General features: G+C 44.6%; 1 protein-coding gene across 1 annotated transcript; it reads right to left on the reverse strand.

Moving 5' to 3' along the window:
* Positions 1 to 7,458: 7,458 nt before the first annotated feature.
* On the reverse strand, positions 7,459 to 11,414 carry LOC136450349 (brassinosteroid LRR receptor kinase BRI1-like). Its single transcript, XM_066450746.1, has one exon. The coding sequence runs from the start codon at positions 11,157 to 11,159 to the stop codon at positions 7,797 to 7,799; it is 3,363 nt and encodes a 1,120-aa protein (XP_066306843.1). The 5' UTR covers positions 11,160 to 11,414; the 3' UTR covers positions 7,459 to 7,796.
* Between the last annotated feature and the right edge of the window lie 3,187 nt (positions 11,415 to 14,601).

Genomic DNA, 14,601 nt, shown 5'->3' on the forward strand with positions numbered 1-14,601 from the left:
TTTGAGGTGTAGTTCAAGTACCTTTAATGGCTAATTTTTGTTATTTTAGCTAGAGAGCAAACTTTGTATAAAACATGCATGTGATAATTTTTGTACAGTAATTGTATGCTATGAAGAACATAGGAAAAATACTAACTCTGTTGTTTGACACTTTTCACAGTACAAAGTATTTTTATGTTCATAATCATGCCATAGCTTGTTATTTTTGTGTAGGCTAATCCACTCATTCAAATACCATGAAAATCTGATAGTAGACTACTTAGGGTAGTAATGTGCCATGGTAATTTTCTAAGATTTTTCTAAGCAAGAACAATAGAGGTTGCTATTCAAACCTATTATCAATTAGGGTTTAAGTAAGTGTTGCTTTAAGTGTGATTAAGAAATTAGTGAATCTTTGGTGTATCTTTGAAGCATTTAATAAGATGTGTTGACTTAACATATTAGTAGTAGAAGAGAATGCAGTAGATGACATGTGCTTGTAGTATATTTTCTTGGATGATGTTGACTACCTTGCAATCAAGCATATCCCTTGTATTCATCTCATCCGATGCACCGATTGCATAAGCACTTACGCACATTGCATCATACAGGATCACAAACCGAGAACCCAGTCGTCATACCCGAGGAGCCCGAGGAGCAGCTCGAGGTGCAGCCGCAGGAAGTGCCCGAAGCCAACGAGGAGGACGCTGAGGAACTTTCGGAGTGCCCCGATCACTGCCCGAGCTCTTTTCGAGAGAGGCAAGCCCCGGAGCATTTTCTCCTGGTTTGCAATTATTAATTCAATGCTTTACTTTAATTGATGCATTACGTTCAGGAGTTGTTTGCAATCGTTGCTGCATTATACCTTATTTACCTTTGTTATACTATATCCTTGTTACCCTGGTATCCGCAGTCGAGTCAATGCTTAGCTGGCTTAGACCGGTAGAAGTCGGGTGATTTACTGTCACCTACGAGCTATAGGTGGTTACCTGGATCTGCTTGGATGACTATGAAGTCATGGTATAACTAAGTGTTAAATGAAGTTGAGACCGGACGGAGACTTACAGAGTTTTGGACTGTAGTGCTTTCCATCTGTGTCGATTAAGGACCGACCATTGTTGGGCCTCGAGTCATGTTGAATGCATGCCTTACATTTAGCTGGCCGGATAAAGTACCTTCCGACCGCGAAGCTGGAAGATTATTCGGGTCGAGTAGATTGCCCGCAGCGCACTGTGCCAGAGCAGGTGTGGTAGGACACGGGGGCGAGATGATAAGACCAAAGTGCAGTCGGTCGGCCCCCGGGTACATGTGGTTCCTGGCAAACTCGAGATTCCTGGATAGTTGACTCGGTGATCAATATCTCACTTTAGCGGGTGAGTGAGGTTTGTGTAAGGAATAAATCACCAGCTGGTTAGGAATCGATTCGAATCGCCATCGCTCCTGGACAGTGAGCACTTGACTTGAGTGACTTCATCGTAGTAAATGTTTATGGAACACTTGGACAGTTATAATGAATATGACAGTATGGAAGTTGTTTAATGGTCATTGGTTATCATTATCTGCTTAATCACATGTTTGCTCTAGTATAGGTGCAAATCTAGTCGACAGGTTAATAACAATTAACTTGATAATAATGCTTTTGAAAAGGATATTGAAATGCTAAAAATGCTTCTTTTTGCAAATGAGTCAGCTACCCTACTATAAAGCCCTTCATAATCCTTGGTGTCATTTATTTTCGGTTATGTCAGGTAAGTCTAGCTGAGTACCTTCTCGTACTCAGGGTTTTATTCCCATTTGTTGTAGATGGGCAGATGTATTATGGCTACTGTATCAACTGCCTTTATCCTGCGATGGCTGATGCTTAGGACCACGGGCATGGTCATTCCTTACGTCTCGTCTGATGCTTTTGTTGGAGATGATCATTCGCTGGCACTGTATTTGAACTCCGTGTGAGTGTGTGTGTGGTTTGAACAAATGACTTCCGCTACTTTTATTCGAACTTGATTTTGTAATAACTATGTTGAAACTCTGATGTATCTAAGATTGCGAACTTTTATGTAATATGTGATGGTGACCGCTAAACTTATTACGATCTTGGCTGGAATGGAAGTTGGTTTGAAATCCTTCGTGGTTTCACGGACTACCGGGTTATACGGGCTTAAGTTTGCTAAATCGTCTGCTCTGGCGGATGATTTTCTTACTTAATTTCGTATAATTGGTCGGTTCTGTTACAAGTAGGAGGATAAATATAGTAGCTAGTACTCCCTGTTTAATCATATATAGAGTAAATAGGTATTAAGAGTAAGAATACCTTTAGTGCTAAGATAATATATGTTATGCTTCATACTTTTTAGTGGTAACAGTAGGTAACTTAGAACCTTAGTTGGTAGAGCTAGTTTAGTAGCTTGACAAATGTATTATTATTTTAAGAGTTGCTGTTGCTGTATTACTAAGTGTTGCATCATCATTTCATGCATGTAGATCACGAGTTGGCAGAGTTCGTGTCTGCGAACGAACAGGACTACGAGGAGGTCATTGAGGAGTACGAGGAGAAGATCCTCATGTAGGAGGGAGCCCTGGAGCCTTTTGATGCTGACTTTGTTGACCCACCGCCTGCCCAAGGCAAGGCCCGGTGCAAAACCCGTATTTTTAATGATCACTGAATATATATATATATATGATGTGCATTTACGTTACAGGCATTTTATGAAAACTACATGCATAAATATATCTACCTATGAGTCCTACTAGTACAGGTCGAGTAGCTGCTATGCTCAGGATTTTAGTAGCGTGAGTAACCTGCCGTTACTCACAATAGGTAATAATTATGATCACTCATGATAAAATGGTGGAAAAGAAAAATAGTGACCGAGCAGGGATATGGTTTGGGTACTGGTGGGTGTAAGAGGTTGTGTCCTGCTGCCAACAGGGCATAGCTTGCTTACACTTTTTCCCTGTCCGTGTCGGTTAAGGACCGGCCGTTGCATTGGACGCTAAGCAAGTCATAGACTTATTATCCCGAGCACATACTTGGGTATGGGCGCTGGGAAGACTTGTCGCTCTCTTGTCGTGGGTTCTAGCTCTTTCCAAATCGACTGATTGGAGGTGGGATGGTAGAGGTCCTTGCACCATACTGAGTCTGGGACTCAGGAGCGGTGGCTTGGAGTCCAAGTTTGGACGGGGACCTAGACCCCGGAACAGGAGGGTGATGGGTTGGTCCTGCTTGTGCCTAGGGTACAAGAGGGGCATGTGTTTTTGGGGTACCCGGCTGGGGGCATTGATTTGTGAATTGCCGAGAAATCTAGTATGGCTTGTCTAAACTCTAGCACCGTAGTAAGAACTAAAAGATGGAAGGTGATGAAATAGAACTGATTGCTCAACTCTTGCTTGAAAGTAGAACAGGTGCTTACATAGAATGGCTAGATAATAAATGAATCTTGGCTACTAATAATAACATAAATAAGGAGTCACTATTAGTATTGCTTTCTACAAAAAAGAAAACCAACAAACCATAAAGCTTATCATATTCCTTGGAGTCAGAAAATTATTCCCACTAGTCAGATAAATCTTGCGAGTACATCATGTACTCAGGGTTTATTCACCCCTGTTGTAGGTAACGCTTGAGGAGTACCATTGTGTGGAGGATTCTTCTGGTGAGCACAGACGGATCCTTGTTCTTTATCGATAGATGTTTATTATCATTCCGTTGTTTAATCTTCCACACTCTGAATTTGGCAATGTAATAATGAATTTCTAAGAACTCTGAATGTATGAAATATACTAAGTATTGTAACTCGTTCTCATTATTGGATCCTTGGGGAAAAATATGGATCTTTCAGACTCTCCCTTCGGATGTGCTCGACGAAAACCGCCCGCTGTAGCTTGCTTACGGGGTGCTTAGTGTCTGATGGAAGACGAGCGCCTCTGTAAGTGCGTTATTTTGGGCAGTTCTGCCACACAGTCCGCCTAAACATGAAAATGCGAGTTTGTAAAAAAATGGAAATGTTGTTAGTGAAATTTCTAGTTTGATTTTGGTAATTGAGCGACAACTTTAGGTGGACCAATATGTTTCATGTGAGATGAACATGTACTTAGTCCACATACACTAGGTTGAGCAAGACATGATAGCCATGGTGGAGAGATGGCTTGTGCATGATGAAAGTGCTCAACTAGTGAAGTTGAAGGTGCTCGTTGAATATGAGAGATGACATAGCCTGATATGGCTAGGTGGAGAAGATCAAGGTGAGACTTGGCTGCGAAGGAGCAGGTTGCAGGAGTGAAGGGCAAGCTAGAGACTCTGGTGTGAAGGACCGTCAAGGTGGTGAAGCGCGAATAGAGGGCTTGGTGTCGATGGACCGAGACAATGATAAAGAGAAATCAAGGCCATGATCGATGAACTAATAAGGTCATGAGAAATTATGAGGTGGATCATACCATTAACGAAAAATCAAGTCAAGTGTTGATTTGTGTTGATGATTAAGTGGCTTGACAGTTTTGAGACATAGAGATTACAGAATACCTATATCAAGAATGTGTTAACAAATGGTCAACAGAGAGCTTAAAGATAAGTAATTTTTTGTTAGTTGTATGTATTCAACACAAACTTTTAATATTTTCATCTTCTAAGATTTTAACCCATGCAATGTTGATAGACTAGCAATAATAAGTGAAAAGTCTTTCCCAAACGATTTTTTTGTATTTTTTGGCTCATTTTATATATGTTTTTTAAAGATACGCGTGGGTCATGTAGTCATGAATTGTTAGAAAAAAAGCCAAAATTCTAACTTTATTAGATCATACATTACCTTTACTAAGGAACATATCTTACATATCATTTCATAAAAAGAGACATCTTACATCTGAAAGTTTTTCGACATCTGAAAGTTTTTAGACAGGTCAAAGATGCTGGCAAAAGACGTATGTACTCTCATCTCTTTTACTTTCCTAGACTAGAGGATCTCTCCTAGATTTGGTAGTTATCGTTTGCATGCACCAATAATTAGTTGCCGTATTAGAAGACAATGTTCTATGTTTGTGTAAATTTCATTTGTTTTAAGGCAAAACTTCAACCTTAGAAATATTTATTTTAGGAGACGGGGGCTACATAATTAACCAATCATCAAAGAAGCACTAGAGAGCGTGGCTAGGATTTCTTCAATAGACTTAGAGCCTCTTTGACAGGGCTCCTGCAGGAGCTTCAGCTCCGGCTCCTGCAGGAGCTGTGCCAAATATCTATTTTGGAAAGGGCTCCGTATGGGGAGCCGGTCAAGAGCCGAAGCCATTTTTGGCCTGCGTAGGAGAAGCCTCAAAAACGAGCTTCACGCGGCTCCTTGCTGTGGGTTCACGTCGTCTAGTGCGAATAAGCCGTTTTGTCAAACGTTTTCCAGAACGGCTTCAGCTCCTCTAGAGGAGCTGCTCCTTCAGATGAGCCAGAGCCATTTTCAGAGGAGCCAGAGCCCTGCCAAACAGGCCCTTAGTGCCTTTTTGGCAGGGCTCCTACAGAGGCTCCAGCTCCGGCTCCTGGAGCTGTGCCAAACAACAGTTTGGGAAAGGGCTCCGCATGGGAGCCCCTGCAGAGCCGGAGTCGTTTTATGCTGTGGCCGGCGGAGCCTCAAAAACAAGCTTCGCATGGCTCCTTCCTTGGGCCCACGTCGATTAGTTCCGAATTGCCTCTAATGATCGACACATGAATAGATTCCAGGATGACATTGCAAGAGCAATTTTCCGTTCTAGATCATCATGATCATGTAGTTGGATGATATTTCAATGTCATGCCTACTTTTGTAAACGTTATTGTACTCTAACTAATACAATTATCAGTTAATCTTATTTTCCATATTTAATCTTTGTTAATTTTAGACAATAGTATGACAAAGTGACATCAAGAATAAATCATATGTACAATCAAGTTAAATAAAGCAGAGGCACTATGGACATTCAACATCTTTGATCTATTCTAGAAAAACAGGAGGAGCCGTTTTGCCAAATATTTCCAGAATGGCTTCAACTCCTCCAGAGGAGCAGAGTAATTTTCAGAAGAGTCAGAGCCCTGCTAAACAGACCCTTAACGCTACCCAAGATATTGACGTGTATTTTCCTTTCTTTTTTAATAAGAAAAAAATGTAGAGCTGTAATTTCGCAGACTTATCAAGTACTACTAGCACCCTTATGGCTGTGAAAGTGGGAAGCCATCAAACCACACGGTGGGCATCGTGGTAGTGCTGCCTGCCACTATTCCGACGAGGGTCAATGTCACCAAAGGCCTATGTAGCTTTTGTGTCTTCTTCATTGTTGCTATGAAGTCATGGACAAACTACATGGAACCTCTTGAGCCCAGGAAGGGTAAAATAAAATTCTTGCCTAGGAGTATGCACAATATACTACTCCACCCGTGCAAAAAAAAAATACAATTCTAAATTTGACCCAAATCAAACTTTCTTAAGTTTGACTGAATTTAAAAACAATAATATCAACTTTTATATCTCCAGATATGTTTACTAAAAAAATATTATATGATTAATCTACTGATGATGCTCTTTTGGTGTCATAATGTTAGTGTTTTTTGGTATAAATTTTAATCAAATTGAGACTCTTTGACTCCTTAACAAGCACGAATTGTTTTTTTTTTTCTTTGGACGGAGGGGGAGTACATGTAAAGATATAAAATTCTCTGAGTTTAGTACTTATTAGTGACCTTTCACCATATCGGACAGCTACTGACCCACTGTCCACTAATCATCAAGTAGACAGTAAGGAAACATTGCGAACCAGAGCAGGGAACACATCACAAGCTCAAGCACCACGCATTTGAATGCTAGTAGCTCACTTGAAATCTGAGGGAATCTGCGCGCACGCTAGCGTGCCACTTACTTGCTGGACAGAGATCAGTAGTTTAGCATCGCCACGCATCGGACACAGCACCATGCAAGTATAATATGGAGGAGGATTATAATAAGATTAGGAGCCATGTTACCCAAGTGATTAAGATAGTCAGAGAGGACAAAAAATGCTTAGGGGAACCTTTGACCAGCTAAAGGCTCTGCTCAGCTGAGCTCCCCTTGAATGTTGATGATTGAGGACAAAGCAAGCAACGCCCCCCACGGGGAGAAAAAATAAAAGAAAGTGTTTGTGCAGCGTGAGTGCGTCCTCTTGTGGGTGTGTGTATCTGCACCTGGTCCTACACTTGCAAAGCCATGCGGAGCCTTGGGTTACCTCACATAGAAACAGGAGCTGTGTCAGCCTCTTGCTTGACTGGCCCCTCCCCTTTGTGGCCTTTTGCTGTTCACCTTGCTTGGCCAGTCCAGTGTACTCTTTGCACTTCCACCCTTCGCATGGTGCTTCACCACTTGCTTCTCAGATCTGGCCGCCATTTCCATCATGCTTGCTGCTGCTGCTGCTGCATCTGCAATTATTTATCTATGTATATTGATAGTACAATTTGCAACATCGTTTATCAAAAAGGAAGGGAAAAATTGACAATAAGGAATGGAACGAAGTGGATTTGGCACCGAAGAAAAATCACCATTTATATATGTACATACACAGCTCTTACTGAAGTGTGACGAGAAGAGATGAACAAAGCTTGAAAACAAAGAAGAAAAGAAAATCAACCTACTCCCATAGGTACATAACATCTTCAACTGACGAAGCTATGAGGGAAAACTTCTGTCTTGTACCATCAGAAGGGAATGCTAAGCTCAAGAAGAGACTTCAAATGGTATCCTGACCAACTGATTCCTACGGGCATTTTGCCTCTGACTGGCCGTGTAGCTGCCACTACTAACCCCTGGGCAGTTTCTCGCGTGTCGGTGGCCTTGCTAGTCCTCCTCCTTGTCTTCTTTCAGGGTCGTCGTCTCCACATCTCCAAAACATGCATCATCCATGGCGCCTGTGCATTCTGAAGTCTTTGAGTCCACCGCCGAACTGGCCTGCAACTCCTTGAACATTGCCATGACTTTCAGCATTGTCGGACGCTTCGATGGCATCTCATGCAAGCACTGGGAAGCAATTTTTACGTGCTCCAGTAGCTCGGGCTCCAAGGCTGGATCCTCCTTCACCAGTTCAGGATCAAAAACATCTGTGAGCTTCGACTTTGAGTGTTGTTTGACCCATCCTACAAGATTGTTGTCCTCACCGAAGTCAGTTGAATCTGTAGGCGGTTTCCCAGTGAGCAGCTCGAGCAATACAACACCATAGCTATACACATCGCCCTTGGTAGTGCATCTGAAGCTCTGGTAGTACTCTGGTGGCACATAACCGGGAGTGCCAGCGAGAGTGGACACACTCAGATGGGTGTCCACCACGCTCACCATCCTTGCCATACCAAAATCAGATACCCTTGCCTCTAATTGCTCATCGATAAGCACATTGCTTGACTTCATGTCTCTATGGATGATGTGTGGAATACAGTTGTGGTGGAGGTATGCCAATCCCCTTGCAGCCCCAATGGCAATCTTTTTTCTTGCTGCCCAATTTAGCTTAATCCCGGTCTTTTTTCGGTCGTGCAACACATCTTCCAAGCTGCCAAACCTCATGTAATCATAAACCAACAGCCGCTCCTCACCACACTTGCAGTAGCCGAGGAGCGGAACAAGGTTGCGGTGTTTGATCCTCCCAATGGTCTCCATTTCTGCAGTAAACTCCCGGTCACCCTGGCCACTCATATGTATAAGCTTCTTGATTGCAACAACCTTTCCATCCTTGAGCTGGGCCTTATAGACATCCCCAAAACCACCAGACCCAATTAGGCTATCATTGTGGAAGCCATTCGTGGCCACAATAAGATCATTAAAGGTGAGTTTCTGCAGTCGCTTCTCAAATGTAGCAAGGTTGACACTGAGGGCATTAGTACCAGAGAGTCTCCAATTGGTAGTCCCAGAATGTGACCGGCTATCAATGTATATGTCACGAGAGGTACTTGCCTCTTCATTGATCTGCTGCCGCTTCTTGCACTCGATGGCTATGATGACAATACCAACTATGCAGAACAGCGAGAACAAGAGTCCCATAGCAACACTACCTGCGAGTGAAGCCTGGTTCCGGTGGGATCGGTGGTCATCGGAAGAACTTGAGCCTGCATTGTGCCCGCATGGCAACAGTGGGAAGCCACAAAGACCAGAGTTATTCTCATATGAAATCTTCGGGAATGTGAACAGCGAACCGAGCTCTGGAATTGAACCATTCAGCTGATTGTTTGAAAGGTTGATCTCCGACAAGGACAGCGTCGAGAAAGAGTTGGGAATAGGCCCTTCCAACTGGTTGTGTGACAGGTCGAGTACCGCAAGCTTCTTGGCACCAGCTAGTTCTGGTGGGATGACGCCAGACAGTAAGTTGTGCCCAAGATTCATGATCATGAGGTAGAACATGTTCCCAAGCTCCTTCGGGATCTCTGAGTCGAGCTGATTAAATGACAAATCCAGAAATATCATGGATCCATTCTTATTGAAGGTATACTCTGTGCTCCCCATGTACACCCGAGTGAAGTTACACAGCTTCTTGCTCGGCATCCGACTGAGCTCTTCAGGTCGGATGCTGGTGAACTCTAGCAAGCTCCCCTTGCCATGGCACTCGCTGCTCAGCTCGTCGTTGCGAAGATACACATACGGCCGCCCAATGACAAGGCCGACGTTCATCTTCCCAGATTGTTTTGCCAGTTCCGCCGGTATTGACCCGTTAAGCTGGTTGCTGTTCAGGTCCAGCCAGACCAAGCTCTGGCAGTTGCCGAGCTCAGCCGGTATTGGCCCCGAGAAGGAATTGTTGCTCAGCTTCAAGATGGCCAGGTTGCTGAGCTGCCCAAGCCAAGCCGGGATCGGACCAGACAGCTGGTTGCTCGCCAAGGATATCCAGTTCAGCTCCTTGCACTTGGAGAGTTCCGGCGGGATGCCGCCAGTGAGCCCGTTGTAGTCGAGGATGAGATGCTCGAGCTTGTCCAAATTTTCCAGGGACGCCGGAATCTCGCCCTCCAACAAGTTCTGCCACAGAATGAGGTCCCGGAGCTCCCCGAGCTTTCCGAGGGATGCTGGGAGGGTGCCGTTGATGTTGTTGAGGCTGAGGTCGAGAGATTGGAGCCTGGTGCAGTTGGAGATTGACTCCGGGATGGCGCCGGAGAGGTAGTTGTTCTGGAGGTACAGCATGCGGAGGCTGGAGTTGGGGCCTTGGCAGATGGACGAAGGGATGGTGCCGGAGAAGGTGTTGGAGCTGAGGTCCAGCACGTCGAGCTCCGGCAGCGCTGCCAAGGAGTCCGGAATGGTGCCGTTGAAGTGGTTGAAGCTGAGGGAGAGCACCTTGAGCTGCTTGAGCTCGGTGAAAGCGTCGGCAGGGAGCTCGCTGGAGAAGTTGTTGTTTGACAGGTTGAGTGCGGCGAGCGAGGTGAGGGCGGCGACGTCCGGCGGGAACGGGCCGACCAGGTGGTTGCCTGAGAGGTTGAGCGTTCTCAGGCCACGGCAGTCAGCGAGAATCCCGCCGGCTACCTCGCCGGCGATGAGGTTGCCGGAGAGGTCGAGGTACTCCAGCCCGGAGCAGTTGCTGAACTCCGGGACCGCGGAGATCTTGTTCCCGGAGATATCCAGACGGCGGACTGCGCCGACGCCGGCGCCCACCATCCACCGGAGGTCGCCATCGCCGGAGATCTTGTTGTCGGACAGGTCGAGAGCGTCCAGCCGGGCAAATCCGGAGGCGACAACGCCGGCAGACCTCGGCCCACCAACCGAACAGCCGGAGAGGTTCAGAGCGCTGAGCCCGGCGCAGGTAGCGGCCAGCGCCTCGACGTCGGCGACGGAACCCCGCAGGCCGGCATTCCCCGACAGGTCGAGCGACTGCAGCTTGGAACCGCACCTCGGCGCGGCGGGCAGCGCGCCGCTGACGTTGGCGCCGCGCAGGCTGAGCGTCTCGAGGCTGCCCAGCTGCAGCAGGGTGGCCACGACGGCCCGGAAGTCGGCATTGAGCGGGACGGCGGCGAGCGACAGCGACGTGAGCCGACCGCCCCTGCAGCCGGCGCCTGGAAACTTGCAGGCGCCGTCGCTGGCGCTCCACCCGCTGAGGCCCGCGGCGGCCTGGCTCGGCACGGCCTCCTTGAACTGCTCCAGCAGCTGAGCATCGTCGGCGGCGGAGGCGGCCGCGGCCGCGGCCGCCGCCACGACGACGAAGAGTGCCACTACAGCGACCAGCCCCGGAGATTCCATGAACTGACTAGTGCGCTACCTTAAAACCATTAAAGAAGCGGGTCGGCGACGGGGGAGGAGCCGACCGACGAGATGGTGGGAGAGGTGGGGAGGAGATGGTGGTGACTGGAGGAGGGAGGTGGGGAGGGAGTGTCGAGGAATGGGCTGCTATACCTAGAGAGAGAAGCGGCAGGAAGAAAGAAGCAACAGTGCAAAGAGAGAGAGAGGAGGAGGAGACGGGGAGCAAATTAACAGCTGTAGGTGAGTGGTGGTGGGGTTACGTCACATGTCGTGTGCCCTGCCCTGCCTGCCCTCATCGCGAATCGCTGCCCTAATTAACCCGAGTGCCGATGGAGATTAGTATTCTAAACCACGGAGCTTATCCGCTGCCCGCGGCGAGGTTAATCCCGATCGGATCCGACGGCGGGGGCCGCCCCAATCGGGGCAGGCGGTGCTCTGCTCGAGGCGGGGTCACGTGCCGCCGGGCGCGGCCTCCGGGGCTCGTCAATCCGCGCGCCACTCCACACCACCCACGGGCATGGCCGCATGGTGGGCAGTTTAGGGAATTCGGGGTCGCGGTCCGAGCGTGCGGGATCCCTGGCGGGCGGGCGTGGAGGGAGGCGGACGCGTTGGCCGCGTTGCTTCGACGAGGGTTTTTGTCTTTTAACGCCCGTAGCGCGAGTGAGCTGGTAGATCCGATCCGGGGGGCGGCGTGCGTGCGGTCGACGCTGCGCCGCGCCGTGCCGTGCCCGTGCCACCTTTCCTGTGTGATCCAAGCGTGTGTTATGATGGCGAGGCCGTGAGAGTGGATAAGATCCCGTTACGCCGGCAGCTGAGTGTTTGTTTGTTCGATCGGCGGCACTGCCAGCAATGCCAAGACCAATATGCATGACCATTTGATTTGTACTCGTTTTTTTTGAATTATAAATAAGAACAAATCTAGATTTTAATATTTCATGCTGTTGATAACTTAATATCCATAAGTTAAGTTAAAACTCTTGCGTCTATTGTTTATTAACTCTCCTTTTATATTTTATAAAAATCATATATTGCACTTTTGTATGTGCTACAAGAGCACTGATAGTTATGTATCGTGTATTTTCTTTAGAAAACTTTTGGATTGTATCCTTTTTAGCATGGCTCGTGAAAATTAATGTGAAAACCTCTAGTTAGAATTTATAGGACTTCTTTTTTTTTGTAGAGTAACATGTATTTAGTTGAAATCTAATTATATAAGCACTTGTTTCACCTTGTTTGTGACATCATGAATCTATATATTAGCTTTTCAACTTTTGATTTATTAGTTCTTGCAGATTTTTTATTCACACGCCAAGTTGAAACTCTACTACTTCTTGCATCTTATATTAAAATTGATACTTTCTTATTTATTAAAAATTATTATAGGCCCCTAAGATACACTTTTAAATACTACAAATGGCATAAATTGTCATTCTAGCTTGGATACATGGCACTCGAAACATTGAATTTGTTGTGTCAAAAGAATTATTTTTGTTAGCACTGTTTAAAGAACATATATAGAGCGCTTAAAATTGAAGTACCGATATTGATATGGCATAATCCTTCAGCCAAACATTATAACCTTATTAAAACCAATAAGTTACAAAATCTATTGTCATGAAATATTGAGATAATTTAAGATGAATTGTCAACGTCATTGATATGTGGTTTGTAGACATGTCGGTCTCTTGGTAGAATTCCTCTAAAATTCATATGAAACAAGTCATTTGATAGGAGTTACATATGATTTGTAGGAACCTATCTTTGTTTCAAAGGGTTCATAGAAAATTTCCTTTAGGATTCCAATCCCCAAGAATTGAATTCCTCCACTTTTCCGTTGTTGGGCAGGGCAAGAGCAAGTTGAAACTGATTTATGATACAAGCATTCCTTAGGGCCCTCGTTGGAACATAGACTCAAAACACAACACAAGAATAGGAAAACCATGGGATTAAAGTTGCACGCAATTCTACAGGATTTTATAAAATACAGAAAAGTTTCGGTTGTGGTCTTCAGATGCAACACAGGAATCCTAAGGAAGAGACGCAAGGAAAGTTTCCGCTAGGTTCAAGCTCACGCTAGTTTCCCTCTAAAATTCCTATAGTTTCATACATTCCATATTAATTTAAAGGAATTTCATAGGACTTCTTTTATCCCAAAGTACATATATTAAATTTTTCTATAGGATTACAATCCACTAATAAAGGCCTTACTTTGTTCTTGCTCTTCTAAAATGCCAACCCACTAATTACTTTGGGATATCAATATCGCATTTCTCGATCTTTGTTCTTGGAAGGCCTTACTTTGTACGTTCTCATCTGAAATGCGAGTGAGAAATTGGCATGCTATCTGCCATCGTGCCCCAACCAAGGCAACACTGACAAGGATTGAGAAGTATGTATAGTCTGAGATCGAGAAAGGAATTTCATGACAGCTTTGTTGCAGGCAGAGAGTTTCTTCAGTGTAGCGCTTTGTCCGTCACAAGGCGCTTTCCATCAGCATCAGCTGCACGATCTCAACACGTTTCACAAAAATTTGACTTATGTTGATGTTTATGCTAATTTATTGTGAGAGAAAAACAATGATCGTTCGCTGAAAATTACTGCTGAAGTAGTGCTGTAGAACCGGGTGAATGTTACAATTCCAACACCTGCGTCGAGTCATCTAGTATAGTGGTACTGAACTAGTTGATGATCAACCGTTGATCCATCATTTAAGTAATAAAACCAATAAGTTACAAACTATATTTTATAATGGTAGACATGGGTAATTTAGACACAAGTTTAGGTGGTTATTTAAGATTATCTTGCATAATGGCATAGTTGATAACTTTTTACAAAACACAACAGATCCTATCGTTATTGTTGGCAGTGATGATTAGAGTCTAACGAATTAAAGGCTAGATGTTTTCTAGTTATTATGAAAAATTTTAGAATTTATCTTCTTTTTTTCATCGAGCATCTCATTGGTACTAACGTGAAGGCCCTATTATTAGTAAGAGTAAGATTTTATCTTTGCCCTAACTTTAATATCTCTCATTTTTATCAAACTTTTAGAAAAATAAATTAATACATACAAGTTTAAGTAGATTCACTATCAAAACATATTTTATGAAGAATTTAATGAATCTTATTTGACGTTGTAGATGTTAGGTTTTTTTATAAACACGATCCAAATTAGAGAAGTTTGATTTAAGATAAAAGTCAAAGTGACTTATACTTTACTCCCTCCATCTCAAAAAGAGTGTCGCTATGAGTTCTGTGCAGGTCAAACATTCTTAAGTTTGTCTTGCTTTATTATAAAATTATCAACATTTATGTCTCAAATAAGTTTATTATGAAAACATATTTAATGATTAATCTAGTGATATTAATTATGCACCATAAATAATAAAAAACTCTTAATATATTAGGTTAAAATTAAAAATGTTTGACTTATCGGGAAGTG

Source organism: Miscanthus floridulus, chromosome 5, assembly GCF_019320115.1.
Source record: "Miscanthus floridulus cultivar M001 chromosome 5, ASM1932011v1, whole genome shotgun sequence".
NCBI lineage: Eukaryota > Viridiplantae > Streptophyta > Magnoliopsida > Poales > Poaceae > Miscanthus > Miscanthus floridulus.